We start from the raw sequence: 25,442 nt of genomic DNA, 5'->3' as shown, positions 1-25,442 counted from the left end.
AAGATGACCCCAAGGTTTTTAGCCTTGCAGGTAGGGGCAGGAAGGGGGCCAAGGGAGGCCGGCCAGAGAGCTGCAGGGAAGGAGGGAGTGGGTGTGCCGATGAGTAGAATCTCAGTCTTACTGGCGTTAAGGCAGAGGTCATTGGCGGCACACCATTCCTGGATAGCAGACAGACAGTCGGAGATGAGGGAAGGAGAGGAGGAGGCCGAGGGTAGCCTGAAAATGAGCTGGGTATCGTCCGCATAGCACTGGAAGTAGGGGCAGAGAGCGGCGATGCGGTGGGCAAGGAGTGCCAGATACTGGTTGAAAAGCCAGGGAGAGAGGTTGGATCCCTGGGGGACACCACAGGTGGAGAAAAAGATGTCAGAGAGGAAGGAGCCCATTTGGACCTGGGAGGGTCGACCGGAAAGGAAGGACACTGATTACGTGTGATGTATGTCCCCTTCCAAGCAAACTTGGTGTTTCACGATGGGCAACATTTTTGAATTCGAAAAAAGAATAAGATGTAATACTCTGCACCAACCATTAGATGGCGGCCTATGTAAAGCTTGTGAATCCAAGCAGCTTCACAAGCCTATATATATATATATATATATATATATATATATATATATATATATATATATATATATATATATATATATATATATATATATATACAGAGCGAGAGAACCCACTGGTCTCTCTTGCACTGAATGGCAGGGTAGAACAATTTAAGGGACTAGCCAAATGTCTTGAGGTGATCAGTAGCAGGATGCACGAGAACTGGTTATACCTTAATGCTGGTAAAACTGAAGATAAACACCACTTAAGACCATTGATCGCACACTCCCTCTTTTCTCCCCCTTCAGGATAATCATTAAGAAGAAAATGAAAAAAATGGGTTTTGGTGTGACTTTGCTCTCTCTCTCCTCAAAGTCCAAATTAGCAGCATCACTAGGGGCTTCCAGCTCTCAAAGTTGAAAATAACCCCACTCTATTCCCAGAAGAGGACAAAGGCATAGAGGTATGGGCTTGGTAGTTGCCGTCTCGACTACTACAATGTCCTCTACTGTGGCCTTCTGGGAAACCTGATCCAGAATGTCTTTGTTACAGCTGTGTGTGGGGTTGTGCCATGGGGAGGGAAGAGATTATCACTCTGGGCTAAGGCCTTCTCTGATTGATTGCCCATTGCTGCAAGGGCACAATTTAAGATTAGTTGCCTAACCGACACAGCCCTCATTTCCTTGCAAATAGTTCCCAGATATGTTACCTGGCATACTTTGTGCACTGTAAACCCTGCTCTCTGACTGACCCCCAAAGTAGGCACTGTTTGGGGAGTGCAGGCTCCTCTGATCTGGAAGAAAACTATTCCATCTTCAGAATAATTCTCAAGACCTACCTGTCTTCCTAGTTCACAATGTCTGCCAGTCAATGCTGTTTGATCCAGTCAAAACCTCGAGACTGCTGACTCCATATTAGCACATGGCATGTATACTTTCTCATTCTATTTTAATCCCATTAGACACTTCAAATGCAACCACATTTCCTTATACCACCACACCCATCATTCACTGTCTTCCGGTTGCCAAGAGAAAACAGCTCAAATTCCTCTGCATGGTATACCACGTTTCTTCATCAATGAACTCCAATTCAACATTGAAGATTCATAGACTATGCCCCTATCAGATCACTTATTTTCTCATCTAACTTGCGTCTTCAAATCCAGCACTATAGCAAAGCAAGTATCCAAGGTCACATCTTCTCTGTGTTGACTCTGAAACCACCCCTCCACCCCTTGGTACATTAAAAAAAGTTTACTTCCACTTGGAATTACATGAAGGTAATCTGAATTGGTTCTTTTGCTTCTAGTAATTATGCAATCCCTTCCCAGCTTTATGTTTTAAAGCAGAGAGACTACCCTGGTGCTGTAGGCCATACATAATAAATGTACGCTATGCTTAATAAATGATCTAAGAAATTGATGAAATTGAAATGGATCAACAGATCATGCTCAGTGCATTGATTTATTTTTAAGGATGGCAGTAATGTAAGTGTTAGAAACACAGGCTGAAAACATAGTACCTCTAAATTGGGCACCTTTTGGTCTGGACACCTGCGCAAAATCCCCCAAGAGCTACTGTGAAAATGGGCAGCTATCCAGAATTGGACTTGGGCCCTTTACAAATTCCCATATTCAGGTTTCCATGATCAAACCTCATCCTGTGAAATGTCTGTAATACACACAGACTTATTGGAAGTCATACCATACATTATATTGTCTGAAGCCCATTCCATTCTTTGTATGGAGTCAACTATGCAACATGAAATTGAAGAAGATACTGAAAGGGTTATGAACAATTTATTATTTCTATGATTTTATGGTATCAGCAGGTGGGAATGGAAACATGTTTTCTAACCTTTGAAGCTTACTAAACGCTATATCATCTATATGGCTCGAGATGTTATGGTTATTGCATGCTTTAGTATAAATTAGAATAACACTATTTAGTTCTTTTTTTTGGGACGAAGAGTGTAACAAACAATTGCATTCACCATTTTGGAGGTGTCCCAACTTCAGAGTAGCAGTTTGGGATGAAATATATCATCCAATGATTCAGTGAAACAAAACAAAGTAATTTCCAGGTCCAAATTAAGAAAAAAGGTACACATTTACATTACATAGGTTCAAATCATGTGGCTAATTACAGCACATCCTCCTTACCAGGCTCTGTAATAAGGCATCATCAGGTAGAGAGGCTGTTGTGCTTCAGACACCAACACCCGTAGAGCTTGCACAAAATTACAGTGAACCCTGCTAATAGTAAGAAGGATTTTGTTCTCATGTACTACATTACCACATTATTTGGTTCCCGATTGTGGACCTAATTTGCCCTACTTTGTGTCTATGAAAAAAACCTCAAGATGTAGGGTCACGGTTGTCCCTAAAACAGGATCCTGGTGCACTGCATACTTACTACCCTCTGAACGTGACACACAACGTGATGCACAAGTCTTTCATTGCTTGATAGCAAAGGGGTCTCCAGCCATCGTCCTTGAAAGAGACGGTGGAGAGCGAAGGCCTCACTGGAATCTTTACGTAAGAATCTCTCTACGCAATTATCACAGATGTGCTCATCAAACAGCAAAGATGCCTTAACCTTAGTTATGATCCGCTATTTGGTGTTTTGCTCATGTGGGGATTATTTGCTACCAGCAGTGAGAGTTAGTAGGCACAGGCTCACCTGAGAACCCTGATGCGTGGGCACTTCTATATTAAAACCCCATTACCTCAACAGCTATTGTGAATACCACTTCTAAGACTACCTTATCCCAGTGAGTTTATTGGCATTGGCAGCCACTATTTATATCATAACATTCAGTTTATTATTGCATGCATATTCTTAAACTAGTCTCAAGTATATTCTTCCGAGTGCAATCTAGGACAGTGTAATAACATTCCTAATAGGTTTAATACAAAATTCTTGTATGCTAAAAATTGATTTGTGAAGAGGATGTGCTATAGTTAACAGTCAACTTAGTTGGTGATGGGAACAACAGTTAATTCGGTGAACAATGAAGAGTATTGAGCTATCCGGCACAGTGTCTCAACTGGTGAAGGCTGTTGCTTACAGGACCTCCGGCTCAACAGGAGCCCTTTAAAGACTGTAGATCGCAAGTCGTAGTAAGAACTTGGGATTTAGGCAGTGACTGGTCCATCTGCACCTGCTTGGCGGTTTCCAGTCTTCTCTGTGATAAAAACATCCTTAGGAAAAGTAGAAAGGTGGCTTACATTACCACGCATGCCAATGTCTGGTGCAACTGCTGGGGTGGGTTCCGTAGTTGGATTGGGAGACCTGAGATATATAGACACTTGGCCACTTTGCCAGGATTTGGATACAAGGCGGTAGGACTCAGCAAGCGGAAACGGTTCGGAAACGGTTCAAATTAAACTCTACCAAGCATTTGTATCAAGAATTAAAAGTAATGTTTATAAATCCAGCTGATGAGAAGCACCATTACATAAGGTGGTGCAATGGGATGATCATGGTCCCGCAGGGCGAGAATAGTACCTTCCTGGAAGCATTCCACTGTACTCTCTTGCTTTCGAAACAAGTACTGGCAATTCGACCGCAATGTCATTCTTAGAAGCAGAGTCCTGTGGGAGGTATAGGTTGTAAGCACCACAAAAGTCTAATGGAGAAAGCCAGTCAATAAAAGTTAAGTTTGTTGTAGGGTATTAAGCCCATTCACGAGTTGCTGTTTTTTTTGTTGCACAAAACAATGTGTATTTGCTATATCTTTCGCCGAATGCAGTTAAAACATTGCTTTTATTTCGGTATGAGTTAGGTCACTTTGCTGCTATAAAATCAGCAAGTAGCAAACGACAAATTCCCTCGCAGCCATAAATATTAATAAAAAAAAATATTGATTTCTTCATGCGTACCCATGTTGACTAACTATCTTACAGAAACAAGGTCTTTGAAGCCAATGGCAGCAGTCTCTGGCTTACAGAAAGTCATGCAGTTTATGAAGGCAGCTTCATTTAGCTTTGACATGGCCATTTGCCATAGAGTATGTTGACACGACTGGCGATCCTGGTTCTGCGTTCTCATCGAACCTCAGTCGTAGGGTGTTTCGAATGACTAGCTGCTCCATTAAAAAGGCGGCACAAAACCAGGGGACAGCATACTCCAAGGTGATCAAACCCATGAAGTCAAAATCAAACTGCGAATAGTCCCACGGACAAGCATTGAACTGACGCAAGATGAAGCCTGTGGAAAATTCCCAGAAATACGTCCAGAGGGTGTAAATTAGGCAGCGGACTAAAATGTTGCATTTGTCTTTTAAATAAAGGTACATGTTCTCTACAATCAAGATGGAGGTCCCATAGATGAAAAGGGCCCAAACACTTGTGACCCCTGGGAATTTCCAGTTGTAATTCACCACAAAATCCCAGGCAGCGGTGAACATCACTTCACAGAAGTAGCCGTGGATTGCATAGAGGTACCAGCGGGAGAGAGCAGTTAGGGGCTCTGCCATCGCCATTTGTCCCCAAAATCCAGAGCAAGAAGGCTGAAATGACAAAAATAACAATGAGCCAGTTTTCAAGACATAAAGTGCAGTTGGTTCAGGGGTAACATTAATTAGGCAGTAAAATAGCTTTTGGTGAAATAAAAAGAAGACAACTAAGAACACAACCTAAAAGTCACATATGATCTGCACATTGTGTTTAGGAAATTGTGGTGAGGCTTGGTGCAAGGGAAAACAAAGAACAAATGCCAATTCTGAAACCACGTGCACAGAACCAAAATTGGGAAACAAGTGTGCTTCTACCCACAGTGCCAACTATCGAGGCCCTTTTCGTTCATCTGCTTCATACATTCTGAAAGTAATAGGTATGCCTGCCAGGATGTCTCCATTTTCTGCAGAAGAAGCAGGCAAGTATATTAATATGATCTGCAAATGGGGATGTAGAATCGACCAGCAAATCATGAAACAAGCAAGGAATGTTCAGAATGGCTTTGGCAGTCGGAAACACAAGTAGGCATGATGTTACACTTTTAGAACACTGTACTATTGAATGAGGCTTCTCCCTCACATTCTGCAACTGGCAAAGACAATAGGCATTGATGAATACATTTAAGACATTGGCCTCATTACAAATATGGTAACAAAATGTACCATTTCAATTTAACCAGTTTGAATTGATGAAACGCAACTATATGCCTTATTAAAAATATTGGACACTGTGCGCTCTATTGTGGAGAGATACATTTTCTTATCATTTATCTTTTGACTATTGAGGTGTTACAGCTATCTCCTGACCTGATGCAGACTGTGTGTTACACTACTAGTTAACTATACAAATCCAAGAAGGGCTGGCGTTGTGGCACTTAGTAACGCTATTTCTCTATTTACTCATTACTAGTATGTCGATTCAGGAAATAATTGCCAATAACAGCATTACTGCCACTTTTCCCGCACTGCCATACTATGAGTATGGCCCTGGAGTGGGAGGTTTACCTCCAGGATAATGCTGGAGGTAAATCCTCCCACTCACTGTCCGCTGCAAAAAATCAACAAAATCGGCGGAATTACTGCTGCAGTAATTCTGCCAAAAAAGCTCCATAGAGTCCAATGGACTCTGAAAAAAATGGGGATTAACTTCACCACCACTACTTGTAATCTGGTGGTAATTCTCCCAGACCGAGTGGTAGTAACAGTAATTCAGTTGTGCGGTATTCTGTCAGATTTACTACTGGAATACTGCAGAACCCATAATGAGGCCCTATTCATTACAGGTTGGCTGGTGCAGTATGAAAGTGTCAGTATTAACGTTTACCAGCACGTTACTGCACCGGCCAAGTACGAGATTGATGGTGAGGTGGCCGGTTTGACCATGAGCTAAAAGCTGCAGGCCATTCTGACACTTTGCCTGCAGAAATCGCTGATATTACAGGCGCTGGTAATACTGGTGTCTGTAATAACGACAGAATCCCCCATGGAGTCCCATGGGACTCCATGGAATGGGGATCAACACCGTCTACCATCCCTCGTAATCAGGGGAACATTCCACTGGACCGAGTGGTGGTAGTTGTAATACAGTTTGTCGGTATTCAGGCGGTTTTAGCGCCTGAATACCGGCAAACTTGTAATGAGTCCCATGTTTTGAATGAAATCATAAATTGAAATTCTAAATAACATTCATTTAGCAATCCTCAAAAATCAGTCTCTATAAAACAAGTCTACACGAATTTGGACAAGGGTTCTTGAGCATTTAACTGTGATTTATTTTATTTTAGAATTTGGGTGAAGGGCGACCATAACTCGATTGAAACTCAACAAGGGGCACCTTGTTTGTCACTTGTGATAAGCTGGGTACCATATTCCAGGTTTATATATTAACAAATCTACAGTGGTAGATCACCAGACTACTTACCCTTACATTCCAAGAAGCCCCCTTTTGACATCAAGAGTCCACACAAAACTAGCCGACCTTTCCAAAAACAGCAATTTGGAGTCAAACTAAATAAAAATATTTGACATTTTCTAAATGAAAATATATCATCACTTGATGCTTTTTGGCACATATTATTGTGAACTTCCTGGCTTCTATGGTCAAATGGAGGCCAAAGGACCAGACACTAATATTGGATGCCACTGGTCTAGGATACAGCCCCTGTCTGAATGTTGTCTGCTGTAGTTTGTGTGTGTCGTCAAAAGAGGAGAAAGAACAGGGAGCCAGGCATCTAAAACCTGTCACCATCCAGCTTGACATGGGAAAGGACAGGCCTACATATTGTATTGTATTTGTCATTTATATAGTGCCATTTACCCATTTTTATGGCCTCAATACACTTGGTGGTTGTCACGCCCTCACGGACCAAAGTCCAGATATGGAAAAACATTCTAAGAGTAGACTTTAGGATTTGTGTATGCATTCTGCCGAGGTTTGGATCAGTGAGGGCTGGCTAAGTTCCAGTAAGCAACCCAAGAGGCCTGGTACGTGGGCGGGTGCTGTTGGTGGTCAAGAGTGAGCGCTAGTGCAGGAGACTCGATGTGTGCCCAGCTAGTCTGAAATTTGTCATAGGTTGTCGCTGAATACTAATGCCAGAGATGTTGAGGTACGTCTAGGATTTCAGTGTGATAAATTATGTCAGCAGCTAGACTGAATTTGACATAGCATAGCTGCACTCTAGAGTGCATGGATGGAGAGCCATTCCTGTGGCAGGTGTCCACAGACGTGGTGCGTTTATGCATACCATAAACTCAGATAGAGTTTAACTTCGATGTCTCTGTCAGATTTCTTCTGGCGCTGTGGTCCGGTTATCCCTAAGTCTCCCATGGAGATAGGCTTCGGGTACATCTTCTAGTGGGGGTAGAATGCTACCATGGAGAGGGACCATACTACTTTGAGTGCAATGGGTAAAGGACTTTATTGACAAAAACTTGATAAGGGACGGTGGATCACTGTCAGCAGAGTTGCTTTGTACCCTCGTGTCAGATATGGATGTCCATGTGGTGTTGCACATTTATGTACTAGCTCTAGCACAAACATTAGATACTGATATTCCTTGCAGCCACCAGTGAATCAATCTGGGCTATAGCTTGGGACGGCCTAGTGACTACTGCTAATTTTAAATCTGAATAGCCCTTACTTTTGTATTTAGTAAAATTTAGAAAAAGGGTTCTTACTCAATGGTAAGAAGTCTGAGGTCCTCAATTTAGCTCTCTTGGGATGTTCTTTTACAGCCAGTGTCTTAGGGCACCGATAAGTACCAGAGAGTGGTAATGTAAAAAGCACAAAAAATCCTTTAACTATTTAGGTCTTCCATCTATTCTTTCTACCTTTTGCAGTGCACTAAATCGTAGCCTGCTATTTGACCTATGTGTTTTCTTTGTTACCTGCACTTGCAGTTTGCCTTACTCCTTCACTTTTTCTACAGCTTTTTTTCCACTTGCTTCTGTTCTGTTTCCTTAATGGCTTTTGTCTTCTTGCCCTTTCTGTTATATTTCTACTATATTCTGATTCTGTTTACTCTATTTTTTTTTTATGCTGCAGCATGCTTCTCGTTGCTCTAGTTTTGAACTTCTGCTACAGCCTGTTTCCGTTTACCCAACTAATTTGATTCGGGTACAGCTTATTTCCACTTGTCTTCTGTTTCTTTTATAACTTTTGCCTGCTTCTGATTGTCCTAGTCTACCTTTTCTGCTACATACTGCTTACTTATTTGCTACTGCTGCTGCATGCTCTTCCTGGCTCAAGTCTTCTATTTCCAACACTGTCTGCATGAAAATTGTTAGGGAGAATTCTCAAGAATGTGCTCATTTCCCTTACCTTATTGAGACCCCCAGCAACTTTGATGGATTTCTAGGATTAACATTTTTACCTGGAAAGAGTGTGAGACTTTTTTCCCACTCTTTCATGTATTTTGATGTGTGTTTTACTTTTGTGTTCTTTGGATATGTAGTTTTAAAACAACTCCATAGGCATCATCTTTTTCTTGTATGTCACACAGCACCTTCAGTGCAGTGGCACAGGGATGTCTTTCAGACTTCCCAAGGTTTCAATACCTTCTCTGGGACTGACTACCCTCTCCCAGAGCATGTAAAGTTAAATTGACTTTACTCTTCTTTTTAAATTTACAGACCCAGCACACACTATCTTCCTATAGAGTGCTGGAGATGTTGCCTAGCATCCCCTGAATCTAAACACTCATGTAACAGTCAAATGTTACCCTTTCCCTCTTGAAATGGCTGGTGGCAGTGGTTTAGAACAAACTACCATGATTTTCCCCGACCGCGAACGCCGGTAGTTAAAAATCGGGGCAGCCATGTTTTTCAATATGGCGCCCAAGACCGATCGGTAAAAACAGACTCCAGTCAACTTTCTTTGCCGTTTCATTTAGGAAAGGTCCTTCTTGCATTTAACTTTGGGTGATTGTCCGGCTGGCTGTCCGGCAAGGACAGCCACCCTACTGGATGAGTGACAGCTAAGCTGGAATGAATGGGGGAAAACTGTTTAAAAGAAGGCCTCTGGGACTTGGAAAGCAGAGTCCACCACTGGAACGAAAGAACCGAAGATGAGCTGAAGGAAGACGACTGCTGCAACTCCTGGTCCACCAGTGAAGCCCTGCTGCAGGTCCAAATTGCCTGAAACTCCATCGACAGAGAAGCCCTTCAAGGTTAACTTCTTCCCTTGAGTTTGGTGGGTACAACCAACTCGCAAGTCACCTGGACACCGTCTCTATACTGGTCGAATTTTCTTCAGAGTGCTGTTGAAAACTGGATTATTACGACCCTGGCGGTAGAATGATAACGGCGCCGGTATTGCTGCTGGCGCCGTTATCACTCTACCGCCACATTACGATTTCTGCTCACGGGCCTGGTCAGACCAGACGTGCAAAGTGGCACCCGCTAGCAGAACAGGATGTTATTAACGGTCCCGTTATTAATGGGACTGTTGTTACCATCCTACCCATTCCCATTGAGCCCTATGGGGGCTCAAGTGGGAATGGGACGTACCGGGTCCCGCGAATGGGAATTACCAGGCCGCTAAGTCGGAATGGCCAGGTAATTCCAATTTTTCAGGACCTGGACCAGAGTTTGGGCGTAGCCAAGCCGGTAAAAATGGCATGGCTACCTCCAAACTCGTAATGATGCCCATTGGGGCCTCATGGAACTTGTCGCCGAAAATGCTCTCTCCCTCAAACAGCATGTCGACAACCTTATGTTGTACCTCCTGTCTTAAGTCGGTGCAGCGTAGCCATCCTTGCCTTCTCAGGACAACGCCATTACCAATTTGCTTGAATCCCGTCTCTGCGAGATCGACTGCAATGTTGATACTATGGTTCGAGGCCTCCTCACCTTCACGTACCAGTGTCAAGGCTTCTTTTCGCTGTTGCTCTGGCAAATGCTTTAATATGGGAGCCAACCAGTGCCACATTTCATGGCGAGCCACTATTGCAAGGGTATTGGCCGCTTTAACTGCTGTTGCCCCGATGGTGATTTTTCTTTTGCCGAAAGCATCGATTTTCCTGCCCTCATTGTCTGGGGGAGTGGCACATTTGTGTTGTGTACGCGCCTTGCGACCTGCTGCCACTGACACTACCGACTCTGGAGAGGGCTGTGAGGTTAGACATTTTGGTGTCATATCCGGTGCCTTAAATTTCTTGTCTAGTCTTCCTTTTAGTGCCATTCAGAGAAAGGATGTTTCAGGGTTTGTAGCCCCTATTGCCAACCATGATCTAGGATGGGTACAGAAAACACAACCTTTCTGCGCTTACCCATGTGATCAAAAAGAAAACTGTCTTTCTTTTCCTCTGCAGGAGTTCAACCAAATTCCTAGCCCCCTTTTGATACCATTGTGTTGAAAGCACCAATGTCGTCTGGTGGAGAGGGTTGTGCTGGACTTCCCTGTGTATCCTGGTCCGGATCATCTGTATCCCATGTATCGTCTTGGCAAGGAGAGTTTGAGGAGACAGTAGAGCTTTTATCCCTTGGACCTATGCCTTGATCTGTATCCACTAGTTCACCCTCTTCTTGCTCGCCTATTCTTGGGCTATCTCTTTTTGGAGATGGAGGTCTAGGTGGAGATTTGGATCTGGGTGCCGAACGTGGACATTTGGTGCAGTCCCTGGACAAATGCCCTTGATCTCTTTCTTCTTGCTGATCTGGCATTTCCTGATCATTCTTGCATAGATGGATCCTGAGGTTGGGGAGGTGGGAGCCTGGCATTGTGTTGGCCTAGCAGCTTTTGCAGAGTGGAAAGTACCTCCAGGGAAAGTAGAGATTGCAGGTTTAAAAGAGGATATGATGGGGTCATACCTCCTGTCCCTGATGGTGTAGAGGGAAAACCAAGTGGTACATAATGTAGTTTTAGAGGCGTTTCTTCCCCTCTTGATTCGAAGTGACCGCACGACCTGTCCTGCACATGGGGCTCGATCCTGCATTCTTCAGAATCGGAATCTGTGACCCCTCGCCACTCCTCTCTTGGAGGCTCGAAATCAGATGTTATGAAATGATATGGCATTTATAACGCGCCTATACACAAATGTTTCAAGGCGCGACAAGGCAAGGGAAGGGGAACAGAGGGAAGACAGAGACAACGATCCTACTAGGCCAGGTGTCCTTCAGATTGCGCAAGTGCAAGGGAAGGGGGAAAGTGTAGAGGGGAAGGGACAGTGCAGTACATGAGATAATAGAATAAATAGCAATAAGTAAAAGTACGGCCAGCTGGTGGCCAGTGCAAGGTTAAGTGCAGACATCAAGATGCTGGTAGTGGGACTGCAGCGATACAGAAAACAGTCCCGAAAGTGCGGGGGTTGCCAGGAGGCAGTGCAGGAGTGCGACTGGCGTGGGAGGGGACCTGGGCCCGAGATCAGAGGATGGCCAGGCCACAAGTGCAGTTTCAGTTTCAGTCCCGAAAGTCAGCAGAGGAGAGGAGGAGAGAAAGCAGAAGCAAAGAGAAAGGTTTTGAGGGACTTCCGGAACCAGAGATGATTCTCCTCAAGTTTCAGGGAGGCAAGGAGGCTGTTCCAGACGGAGGCCCCACCCGAAGAAAGAAAACTACCACCAACTTGTTGCTTGTTATCTCATGTTGTAAGATTTGATCTGGTATGATTTCCGTGTAGTTTATGGGAGACACACCCAGAGGAAGTTGTCTGGGCTCCACAGATTCCTCTGTTGGAGTTTTTAGTATTCCTTTACTACAGGGTAATATAATGTCCTGTTGTAGTGGTGGATAGGTTGTTCCGTATGAACCGTGGGTTGAGCCATGATAGAAATGGTTGAAGGGGTTGTGGGAACTACAGCCTCACTCCCAGAAGATTTGTGCTTTTTCCGTCATCGACGAGAAGGTTGTCGCTGATTGATGCCCAGATTTCCTTGTCGATTTCGTTATCAGAGTTTTTTTGTGGACGACTCTTGTCCAGAGGAGGATCTGTGACCTTCTTTAGAAGTGTGAGACTCTGACGACGAGTGGTGTTTATTTGTTGAAGACGAAGATGGGGTCTTCTTGGACAATTTGGACTTGTGTTTCTTCTTTGGCGGAGAGGATGTTCTCCACGAGTAGGAGGTCGACTTTGTCGACGGGCGTGAACCCTAATTTGTCTGTTTTGATGATGGCGTTTTCGTCGACGGGACTTTCAACGACAGCTTGGATAAAGACTGTGAGCCTTCACGGCTAACCAGTGTCTTTTTAGTAGGAGACTGGGGGTGTGACGCCTTATCGTGGCTCATTAACGATTTTGGCTTACCTGTTTTTTCGTCGGTTGTTCTTCCGACCCGGACCCGTGGCTTGATGTCAGAGGGGGTGGTAGCTCTTCCACTCCTTGATGAACCCGCTTCCGACGCTGGATATGCTCCTTCATTAAGCCAACAAATCAGTCAAAGGTTTCTATCTTTGAGGGTTTTCTGAGAAAAAACCCTGACATATTTCACATTCTGCCGGAGAACTGTTAGAGTATATGCAAACCGTCGTAGATGTTCTTTAGGCTACAAGTCCCATAGGGCGTGAACAAAGATTTTTTAGGTCCAATGATCTCCATGCTTGTAACTAACACCGTAGATGAGTCGTCGGTTGCTCCAGGTCGAGTATTGAGTTGAAAATATATATATTTTGTGTGGAAAGATAATTTCTCAGTGAAGAGAAGAACTCGAGGAATCCCACCAGCTAGAAAGACGTTTGAAATCTGAGGGTAATCTGCTGGGGCGGAGCTATACACTTGACGTCCTATTGGTGGGGACCAAAAGCACGCACAACGATGTTGATGGGACACTCAACGTGTCAATGTTTTTCCATAGGAAAAGTACTAAATCAAAGTAATCAGCGATTCCCAGCCTCACAACAGTGAATATATTATCAGCATGTGAATCCATGAAAGATCCAATGCTGGAGAAATTAATATGTGCCACATGAAGAGCACACCCTCAGGGCGTGACTGTCGGTGCACATCATTGGTGAAAAATGCGTGTGCAAAGGCAATTAGGATTCCCTCGTTTGCATCGGTCAAACCCCTGTGCAAGAAAGAAACATCAATTTTTCTAATCATGACTGCAAGATTTGCTGGCCTCTATACGGAAAAATACAGAAGTGTCTATGTGAAGGAGGTCCTAAAAACACTGCAAGTTCTGAGTCAATTAATGGGGGTAATTTTTATAAAAAGTGAAAATTGGATGCTGGGAACAACCATCGTAAGCACTTATGTGATGTTGGACCCCCTGCATACAGGGTCGGACTGGGACAAGAAATAGGCCTGGTCACCCAAACAAAAGTGGCCCACCCCTCGCCTCACAACCCTTGACCTCTGATGACATCACCGGAAGTGATGCCATTTGACCCCAACCGAAAGTGACATCCTGGGAAGTGATGAAACACGACCTTTCACCCCTTGACAAAAGAGGCATCAAATAGCATTGTTCCTAAGTACACTAAATTGCTGTGAATCCAAGCAGACCTCCAAGGCCAAATGATAATATGTTATTGTATAGCATTTAAGCTTAAGCTCTTTTTTATAGAACAAATATGCATACAATATCACCTAACCTGTGTTGGTACTCATTTATCGACCTAAGAAGGATGAAAGGCTTTTTGGAAAAAAAGAAAAAAAAATTGAAAAAAATATTTTTTTTTTCTTCCAAACCGGCCCATGCATGGCCAGAAACCGACCCCCACACTCTAGGGACGATTTCGGCCCGACCACGGGCTGAAAGGCCGAGGGGCCAATCCGACCCTGCCTGCATACAATTTGCAACTGTGTTTGTTTTACGCTCTGTTGTTTAAAAAGTGTAAATGCTGCCTGCAAATTACACTTTGCAGAAAGCATTTATAAGGGATTTTAAAGCAATCTACCTGCTTTTAGCAGGTGCTAAATGGAGGCAGATTAATAACAAATCCATTTGTGTTGAAAGTCTCATGCAGGCTTAAACTGCAATTTGAAGGAGGAGGAAATCTCAGCACACATGTTAATTTTGCTCTGTGGTCCTCGTCCTTCAAAGGGAAGGGAAATGTACTGCAGATGCAAACCAAGGAGTAAACTCTTCACGCCTTCCTTTATCGCAGAGCAGGGAATACAAGGCATACAAGGCATAGAAGTGGAGCATAAAGGGTTTATGCCGTGGTTTACCACTCAGTTTCCTTCCCTTTGAGAGCTGAGAAGAGGCATGAAGTAGAATTAACTTTTAAGCTTTGGTTTCCTCCGCCGTCTTTAAAGTCCTTTCCTTTAATGCCTGCATGAGTTTTTCATGCACGTGCTAAATAAACTTATTAATGGAAACCCCACCATATAGCACAAGCTCAAAGCACGCAGATTCCATAGGAATCCATTGTAAATGCTATCTTCAAAGAGTCATTTGTACGTAGAATTTAAATTTTTTAGAAAACGAAGCATAAAACTGAAAAATGAAGGTTTTTGTGTACGTTTTTTACTCTTTACTTTGACATCCTATTTGCATGCAGGGGACTCAAGAGCATGTAAGGGCTAACAGTCGACTGTATGCAATTTGCTCTTTTTTAACATGACCCCTACAGTTTCATGGGGATGCACAGAATGCTGATGAGGAAACTGCAGGCCATTTGAAGTTGAATGCTGATTAGGAAACTGAAGACCATTTGAAGTTCTTTTTACTATTTCTTTCTATGGGAATAATTTAATTTCAGAATATTAACACATCCTTATCCCCATGCATTGGGTAGCAACACCACTATCGATTTGCCGTAGCAAGCATTACTATTCTTTAAAACCTTACTGCAACTTTATAAAAACCTGGAAGTGGTCAGATTGGATATGTATTCTGTGATATTTTAACAAAACAGGAAATAGCCAAAACTAAAGTCTCTAAAAATAAGATGAGAGCTTAAATAACACAGACTGCACCAGCTAGTGTAGATTTATTTGGAGTGTATATGGCATCAAGCATTTTCCCAGAGTCGCAGCACTCAACGGCACCACAAGAGAACCCCTCCAACAGAGTAGAAGTCATTGGGAATCCAGAGGAATGATCACTATTGAAGACCTAGCGCCTGAAGGGGAGATAAAATAATTTCAGGAACTGTTAGGAGTCTCACGACTTGCATAGAGGCCAATATATAAACTATGTACGGCTCGTCAAACAGCTGAATACTAGATGGCCGACCCCAGCAGAGCGGCAAATGGAAAACCCGACACTGGGACTCCTCTATGAGGTAACAGAAGAAGGACACATGGTATCTAGAATTTACCAGACAATGGCGGAGGAACTCTCTAAAGATAAAAACAAGGGAAGACAGGATTGGGAGCGGATATTGGGTAAAGAAATAACAGACAAAGACTGGGAAAAGGCAAAGCTATATCCAAAAAATATATCAAGGAATGCCAGGTTAAAGCAGCTGCAATTCTACATACCCCAGCGAGCATATCTCACCCCAGAGAGAATAGCTCGCTTCTCAGGTGGCACCGCGCAAACATGCCCAAAATGTGGAGCAGATAATGCCAATATGGGACATATGTTTTGGCACTGTCCGAAGGTTCGATCATATTGGGAGACGATTGAGAAACGTTTGAGAGACAAGGGATTAAGAGGGGAAACATGGACTATGGAAGCCTATCTACTGGGCATTTATAATTTCACAAATAAAAACAAAGCAATTGCATAAATGATAAATCTGGCATGGGCACTAGCCAAGCGACGGATAGCAATGGGTTGGAAGGCGACGGAAGAACCGAACATCGAGACATGGTGCAAAGACCTACAGATGTGGACCATTGCAGAGACAGCGGTCTGGCAAGAGGCACTACGAACTGGAAGTAGAAAAAGCTCTATAGACATAACGACATGGAACCTGATACTACAGGAAACGTGGACAACACACTGTGCACACCTTGATTTGGACGATCTTATTACATATAGGTTGTATATTTTTATATATATCTAGAGATATTAAACAAAGTAAAGGTGCGGGGGAGAGGTGCTCAGCCTTGGTACCTAGGCTGGAGATAGAGGACAAAAGAGAGTGTTTTCCTATTAGGAAAGCTTCGTCCCCTGCACACTATCTAAAAGGCCAAAGCCTAATGGTGATTAGAGAATCGTTAAAGATGGAAAGTCTTTTAAAGGCATTTCAGATATATATTCAAAATTTCACTAAATAATTACATTTTGACAACTTGAAGGATAAATTCATAAGCAAGATGATTTATTATTCATACAAGATGGTAGGCCCAACGCGTTTCGAGTAGCAAACAACTCTTCATCAGGGGCATTTTTTCTTTAAGAATAACATTTCTATAAAGAAAAGAAACATTTTAAATTTAAACAATATAATCTTTTTAGTCAATAAGCAATTTCGAAAGCAACAATTTCAAAACAACCTCAATTCAAGGACTTCTCTGAGATACATGTCAACACACAGATCCTGGACTTAAAGTGTACAGTGCATAATTCAAATGGACTTAATTGTTTTAGAGTGTCTAACAGCCTTTACAGTGAAACCGTTCTGAAAAATTGACAAAAACTTAAAACTCTTAATTTGAATCAAAACATACATTTTTCATCAAAACAGATACATTTTTTTGTACAACCAGGTTATTACTGGTGCTAAATGCCTGTATATGCTATTCACGGAGAGAATAATTCAATGCTCTAAGTGTTTTTGAACAAAAATGGATAAACTGAAGTTGTCACATAAGGAACAATTATAGCTAGTTGTTCTTACCTATTTAAAATAGGCCAGAAAAGATGGAGTGTCTTGTATGGCCATAGATGAAAGTGTTCCTGAGATGATTTCGCAAAATTTGTTCTTGACCTGTCGTGAGATCTGGTCAAAGAAGCAATATTCAGATAAGGAGAAAGACGCTGTCTTAATGACAAGAATATAGGTATCTGGTTGTCTTGTTTATGCATAAGTGAAAGCACACTTACAAGTCTTTGGTTGAACAACTGGTCCAATGGTAGAGCTGACCAGTCAATGGTCACTGAGTATCTTAATCTGGTAAAACGGTTAATCGATGAAAAACTAATCCAAATCAACTGTTTCCAAGAAGAGTAACCTAAAAAACCAAGGTGGTAGAGGTAAGTAAAGGGGAAACGGGGTATTTTTTAGAAAAGCTGTCACGGACCAAGTAATGTGGCCAGAATGGAAATGGTTAGTCTCTTATTATGATTCTACATAAAAGTGTTTGGCAGAAGAAAAGCTTTATTCCCCAAAGTACCTGGCATAGAACAAGTTAAGGCTATGTGGCCAGATTGGAAATAGAAAGTATCTTATTTCGATTCTACATAACTAAGTGATCCCAATAAAGTGATAAAGTCCAAGTCAACTTACTTCTCTTCCTTTTTTACAGGTCCCAAAATGGAGCAACATCGAGACCGGCGAAGGCTGTGGAGGCGTCTGCCATTTTGGGATGGAACTCGTCTTTATGTACCTTTCGGACAAGCTGACGTCATTCGCGCATGCGCGAGTGACGTCACTGTTGTTTATATATTGAGTGAGTGACGTTGTTTGCGCATGCGCGTGCAACGTGTAAATAAAGGTGTCTATGTAATCAACATGGAATATTAGGCGATCAGGTGCTCCAAGGGGCATGTCGTCTTGTTACAGCCTATATTTGTCAAAAAGGTTCACAACATGATAAAAAGTGTATAATGGTTTACACAAGGTCCTAGATTTGTCAAATAGGCCAATCACATGTTTAAATGTGGATAATGGTCGACACAAAGATATCCATTTCTTTAACCATTAATAATCAGGCAGGTACTCCATGACTATTTTGCATCTATGACCATGTGCCCATGTAGGTTTTTCTACTTATCATTAGGTTTAACACCCTCATTTACCCAAGCATGTCCTGTGGACCTTTGAAAAGCAGTCAATAAGACCTCACAGTTACATCCGACAAAATTTAATTTGTATTTTTAGTCAAACGTGTAAACATGACGTTAGTCAAAATACAGACAGCCATTTGCACCAAACCTATCATTGGCTTATCTTCTTCATTCTCCCCTCTAAGTGTTTTAACACACATGTAGAGATTTAACTTGGTGGACGTACAACGCGTATGTGCGATTGACGTCACTAAGTTGGAGTCATTACCTATAATGTGACATGCACCTTTTCCACCTTCATTGGAATCGTTTCAAAACTTATTTTCTAGCTGTAACAAGACGACATGCCCCTTGGAGCACCTGATCGCCTAATATTCCATGTTGATTACATAGACACCTTTATTTACACGTTGCACGCGCATGCGCAAACAACGTCACTCACTCAATATATAATCAACAGTGACGTCACTCGCGCATGCGCGAATGACGTCATCTTGTCCGAAAGGTACATAAAGACGAGTTCCATCACAAAATGGCAGACACCTCCACAGCCTTCGCCGGTCTGGATGTTGCTCCATTTTGGGACCTGTAAAAAAGGAAGAGAAGTAAGTTGACTTGGACTTTATCACTTTATTGATATCACTTAGTTATGTAGAATCGAAATAAGATACTTACTATTTCCAATCTGGCCACATAGCCTTAACTTGTTCTATGCCAGGTACTTTGGGGAATAAAGCTTTTCTTCTGCCAAACACTTTTATGTAGAATCATAATAAGAGACTAACCATTTCCATTCTGGCCACATAGCCTTTACTTGGTCCGTGACAGCTTTTCTAAAAAAATACCCCGTTTCCCCTTTACTTACCTCTACCACCTTGGTTTTTTAGGTTACTCTTCTTGGAAACAGTTGATTTGGATTAGTTTTCATCGATTAACCGTTTACCAGATTAAGATACCCAGTGACCATTGACTGGTCAGCTCTACCATTGGACCAGTTGTTCAACCAAAGACTTGTAAGTGTGCTTTCACTTATGCATAAACATGACAACCAGATACCTATATTCTTGTCATTAAGACAGCGTCTTTCTCCTTATCTGAATATTGCTTCTTTGACCAGATCTCACGACAGGTCAAGAACAAACTTTGCGAAATCATCTCAGGAACACTTTCATCTATGGCCATACAAGACACTCGTTTTGGCCTATTTTAAATAGGTAAGAACAACTTCAGTTTATCCATTTTTGTTCAAAAACACTTGGGGGCCGATTCATGGAACAAAAGTGCGCCGAAAATCTTGGCGCAAGCAGGCGCAAGCGCAAAAAAACAGGCGCACGCGCACGATTCATGGAAGTCCCTGCGCGTGTTTACCTCGGGATGTGCGCCAAACCCGTGCATGGCGCACAAGTCACTGCAACATTCCGAAAGGCGTGCGCGACGCGCACAGTGAAAGCGCACAACCTCGGCGGATACACCAGAAAGCGGGCGGGAGACAGGGCGTAACGCGCGGAATGGGGAACAAAGCGCGAAAATAAGGGCGTAACTGGGGATGTACTGCAGGGAAGCAGACGGAACGCCCACATGCACTCGAACCACACGTATTCATGAAATTGAATAGGGCAAAGCCACGCACAGCCAAAGACACGCACAAGCTGAAACACGTCCGCCACACGAAGGCAGGCGGTAGAGTCCCTGTGCATTACAAAAGTGGCAACATACAGCAATTGGGCCTGTGCGAGCGGGGCACGTGTATTGCGGGGGTGCGCGGGAAGTTACACACGCGATTGAGCGGGGTACGTGTATTTCGGGGGTGCGCGGGAAGTGACACACGCGATTGAGCGGGGTAAGTGTATTTTCGGGGGTGCGCGGGAAGTTACACACGCGATTGAGCGGGGTACGTGTATTTCGGGGGCGCGCGGGAAGTTACACACGCGATTGAGCGGGGTACGTGTATTTCGGGGGCGCGGGGAAAGTTACACACGCGAATGAGCGGGGTACGTGTATTTTCAAAGCGCACGGGAAGTCGGGGGCGCGCGGGAAGTTACACACGCGAATGAGCGGGGTACGTGTATTTCGGGGCTGCGCGGGAAGTTACACACGCGATTGAGCGGGGTACGTGTATTTCGGGGGTGCGCGGGAAGTTACACACGCGATTGAGCGGGGTACGTGTATTTCGGGGGTGTGCGGGAAGTTACACACGCGATTGAGCGGGGTACGTGCATTTTGGGGGTGCGCGGGAAGTTACACACGCAATCTCATCAGGGTACGTGTATTTCAGGGTGCGGGGGAAGTATCACACGCAACATCAGCAGGGTACGTGTATTCCAGGGGTGCGCGGGAAGTTCCACACGCAATTCCATCAGGGTACGTGTATTACAGGGGTGCGCAGGAAGTTCCACACGCGATCTCATCAGGGTATGTGTATTACAGGGGTGCGCGGGGAGCACCACATGTGAATTGCACGTGTGGGTCCTCCCAGGTGTTCCCTCTACACCCTCCACGGCCCCTGCAGGTGGCTCACACCACAGGGGCCTACCCTGCACATGTCCTGCAGGCACCCCATCCACCATGGCCATGCCCCCCAGCCAACCCACATGTCAACTTGCACTACTGCCCACCAACGCATGTCCCCCTGCACCCCCAGCCACCAGGGGCACCCTCCACCAGGCCCCCACCCATGTCTCCCACCCCCCCAGCAGTGCAGGGGCACCCTCCACCAGGCCCCCACCCATGTCTCCCACCACCCCCACCCCTTAGCAGTGCAGGGGCACCCACCACCAGGCCCCCACCCATGTCTCCCAGCACCCCCACCCCCCAGGGGAAGCCTCCACCAGGCCCCCACCCATGTCTCCCAGCACCACCACCCCCAGCAGTGCAGGGTCACCCTCCACCAGGCCCCCACCCATGTCTCCCACCACCCCCACCCCCCAGCAGTGCAGGGGCATCAACCACCAGGCCCCCACCCATATCTCCAGCATCCCCACCCGCCAGCCACCAGGGGCAGCCTCCACCAGGCCCACACCCATGTCTCCCACCACCCCTACCCCCCAGCAGTGCAGGGGCACCCTCCACCAGGCCCCCACCCATGTCTCCCACCCCCCACCCCCCAGCGGTGCAGGGGCACCCTCCACCAGGCCCCCACCCATGTCTCCCACCACCCCCACCCCTCAGAACTGTGGGGCACCTGCCAGCAGGCCCCCACCCATGTCTCCCACCACCCCCACCCCCCAGCAGTGCAGGGGAATCCACCACCAGGCCCCCACCCATGTCTCCCAGCACCCCCACCCCCCAGACACCAGGGGCAGCCTCCACCAGGCCCCCACCCATGTCTCCCACCACCCCCACCCCCCAGCAGTGCAGGGGCACCCACCACCAGGCCCCACCCATGTCTCCAAGCGCCCCCACCCCCCAGCCACCAGGGACAGCCTCCACCAGGCCCCCACCCATGTCTCCCACCACCCCCACCCCCCAGCAGTGCAGGGGCACCCTCCACCAGGCCCCCATCCATGTCTCCCACCCCCCCCACCCCCAGCAGTGCAGGGGCACCCTCCACCAGGCCCCCACCCATGTCTCCCACCACCCCCACCCCCCAGCACTGTGGGGCACCTGCCAGCAGGCCCCCACCCATGTCTCCCACCACCCCCACCCCCCAGCAGTGCAGGGGAACCCACCACCAGGCCCCCACCCATGTCTCCCACCACCCCCACCCCCCAGCAGTGAAGGGGCACCCACCACCAGGCCCCCACCCATGTCTCCCACCATCCCCACCCCCCAGCAGTGCAGGGTCACCCACCACCAGGCCCCCACCCATGTCTCCCACCACCCCCAGCCACCAGGGGCAGCCTCAACCAGGCCCCCAACCATGTCTCCCACCACCCCCACCCCCCAGCAGTGCAGGGGCACCCTCCACCAGGCCCCCACCCATGTCTCCCGCCCCCACCCCCCAGCACTGTGGGGCACCTGCCAGCAGGCCCCCACCCATGTCAAACTCATGTCTCCCACCACCCCCACCCCCCAGCAGTGCGGGTCACCCTCCACCAGGCCCCCACCCATGTCTCCCACCCCCCAGCAGTGCAGGGGCACCCTCCACCAGGCCCCCACCCATGTCTCCCACCCCCCCCACCCCCAGCACTGTGGGGCACCTGCCAGCAGGCCCCCACCCATGTCCAACTCATGTCTCCCACCACCCCCATCCCCCAGCAGTGCAGGGGCACCCTCCACCAGGCCCCCATCCATGTCTCCCACCCCCCCCACCCCCAGCAGTGCAGGGGCACCCTCCACCAGGCCCCCACCCATGTCTCCCACCACCCCCACCCCCCAGCACTGTGGGGCACCTGCCAGCAGGCCCCCACCCATGTCTCCCACCACCCCCACCCCCCAGCAGTGCAGGGGAACCCACCACCAGGCCCCCACCCATGTCTCCCACCACCCCCACCCCCCAGCAGTGAAGGGGCACCCACCACCAGGCCCCCACCCATGTCTCCCACCATCCCCACCCCCCAGCAGTGCAGGGTCACCCACCACCAGGCCCCCACCCATGTCTCCCACCACCCCCAGCCACCAGGGGCAGCCTCAACCAGGCCCCCAACCATGTCTCCCACCACCCCCACCCCCCAGCAGTGCAGGGGCACCCTCCACCAGGCCCCCACCCATGTCTCCCGCCCCCACCCCCCAGCACTGTGGGGCACCTGCCAGCAGGCCCCCACCCATGTCAAACTCATGTCTCCCACCACCCCCACCCCCCAGCAGTGCGGGTCACCCTCCACCAGGCCCCCACCCATGTCTCCCACCCCCCAGCAGTGCAGGGGCACCCTCCACCAGGCCCCCACCCATGTCTCCCACCCCCCCCACCCCCAGCACTGTGGGGCACCTGCCAGCAGGCCCCCACCCATGTCCAACTCATGTCTCCCACCACCCCCATCCCCCAGCAGTGCAGGGGCACCCTCCACCAGGCCCCCATCCATGTCTCCCACCCCCCCACCCCCAGCAGTGCAGGGGCACCCTCCACCAGGCCCCCACCCATGTCTCCCACCACCCCCACCCCCCAGCACTGTGGGGCACCTGCCAGCAGGCCCCCACCCATGTCTCCCACCACCCCCACCCCCCAGCAGTGCAGGGGAACCCACCACCAGGCCCCCACCCATGTCTCCCACCACCCCCACCCCCCAGCAGTGAAGGGGCACCCACCACCAGGCCCCCACCCATGTCTCCCACCATCCCCACCCCCCAGCAGTGCAGGGTCACCCACCACCAGGCCCCCACCCATGTCTCCCACCACCCCCAGCCACCAGGGGCAGCCTCAACCAGGCCCCCAACCATGTCTCCCACCACCCCCACCCCCCAGCAGTGCAGGGGCACCCTCCACCAGGCCCCCACCCATGTCTCCCGCCCCCACCCCCCAGCACTGTGGGGCACCTGCCAGCAGGCCCCCACCCATGTCAAACTCATGTCTCCCACGACCCCCACCCCCCAGCAGTGCGGGTCACCCTCCACCAGGCCCCCACCCATGTCTCCCACCCCCCAGCAGTGCAGGGGCACCCTCCACCAGGCCCCCACCCATGTCTCCCACCCCCCCCACCCCCAGCACTGTGGGGCACCTGCCAGCAGGCCCCCACCCATGTCCAACTCATGTCTCCCACCACCCCCATCCCCCAGCAGTGCAGGTCACCCTCCACCAGGCCCCCACCCATGTCTCCCACCCCCCAACCCCCCAGCAGTGCAGGGGCACCCTTCACCAGGCCCCCACCCATGTCTCCCACCCCCCCACCCCCCAGCAATGTGGGGCACCTGCCAGCAGGCCCCCACCCATGTCCAACTCATGTCTCCCACCACCCCCACCCCCCAGCACTGTGGGGCACCTGCCAGCAAGCCCCCACCCATATCCAACTCTTGTCTCCCACCACCCCCACCCCCCAGCACTGTGGGGCACCTGCCAGCAGGCCCCCACCCATGTCCAACTCATGTTCCCCAGCCCACATGTCATCACAATCTAGATCCCTGGTCCCCATGGTCAGCCTCCAAATGCAAAACACCCACCCGAGTATTGCATCCACCCACTCATATGGCAATTACATCACAGAACACCAATTGCAAGTTCCGAAACAAACACATTTCCCTCACATACACCCAATGGGTGTCAGTGAATCTCAAAACCCATATCATGAAATGCATGAAACCAATGAGATGATATTACACATTGAAGTGTGATAAAAAAAATATGTATTAAAGCAAACATAAATAGAATCAAAAATAAAGAAACAAAAATGTGAATGTACAAAAATCAAAAGAAGCATGTCCGTGAAAAAAAGCAAAACCAAAAATCATATCCCAAAGTAATGGTGTCCTAAGTCACTGTCCACAAAACAAAATCCAATGGGAAATAAAAAAGAAAGCAATTGCTCCATGGTTAAAATGTGAAAGAAAAATACAATCCAACAGTGAACTATGTACATGGGAACAAGCCAGGGTCCATTATCCCAACAAAAGAAAGGAAACCTATCTAACTACACTAACTAATAAAATAAACTATATACAAAAATGTGGCCAATGTCCGAAAGGTCCAAATAAAATCCAAACAAAAATGAAACCTAACACTACCTACATAACTATGTACAAGGGCAGCGGGCTAGTTTGACGGCTCACTTGTGGATGTCCCGGGCCAGGGCATCATCGAACTCCTGCTCAATGTCCCGGAGGCGGTCGTCCTCCATGGCCCCGAGGGTCCGCAGGGCCGTCGACGTGTCCACCTCCAAACCCCTGCGGATTGCCTCGAGGCACTTGGCCCGCCTCAGGGCCCTCCGCATGGAGTTCTCCGCCCTGACCATTGTGAGCCGTGCCTCTTCCGCCCGCTGCCGCTCCGCATCTATGGCGTGGCCCAACCGCTGCCACACGGAAGACACTCTCTGTCTTGGGTCCTCCTGCCCTCCGGCCGATGCCTGCCCCTCCGATGTTGAAGGCCCCGAGCCTTCATGGCTCCCACCACGTTGCTGCTGCTGCTGTGCCTCTGCCCGTGCACTGCCTCCTGCTGCCTGCACATCCTCCGCCGGCTGGGGGTGCAGTCGTTGATGTGGCCACCCCTGCTGGACGTCCAACTCCCGACTGTGGCAGGGATGCCTCCTCCACCAGCCTGGCCGCACCGTCAGAGGCAGCTCCACAGGGCACCC

General features: G+C 47.6%; 1 protein-coding gene across 3 annotated transcripts in view; it reads right to left on the bottom strand.

Annotated features, from left to right (window-relative positions):
* Positions 1-2,322: 2,322 nt before the first annotated feature.
* The window catches only part of TMEM229B (transmembrane protein 229B), a 464,282-nt gene continuing 441,162 nt past the window's right edge, over positions 2,323-25,442 (bottom strand). For all 3 annotated transcript variants that reach the window (XM_069637375.1, XM_069637372.1, XM_069637374.1), the window contains one exon: positions 2,323-5,055. In XM_069637375.1, the coding sequence (XP_069493476.1) occupies positions 4,522-5,028 (507 nt within the window). In that variant the 5' untranslated portion in view covers positions 5,029-5,055 and the 3' untranslated portion in view covers positions 2,323-4,521. The remainder of the gene's footprint in view (positions 5,056-25,442) is intronic.

This window comes from Ambystoma mexicanum, chromosome 14 (genome assembly GCF_040938575.1).
Source record: "Ambystoma mexicanum isolate Mex_15411 chromosome 14, UKY_AmexF1_1, whole genome shotgun sequence".
NCBI classification, from domain to species: domain Eukaryota; kingdom Metazoa; phylum Chordata; class Amphibia; order Caudata; family Ambystomatidae; genus Ambystoma; species Ambystoma mexicanum.
Note: the sequence above shows the minus strand (reverse complement) of the source record. Positions and strands in the feature narration are given on the sequence as shown.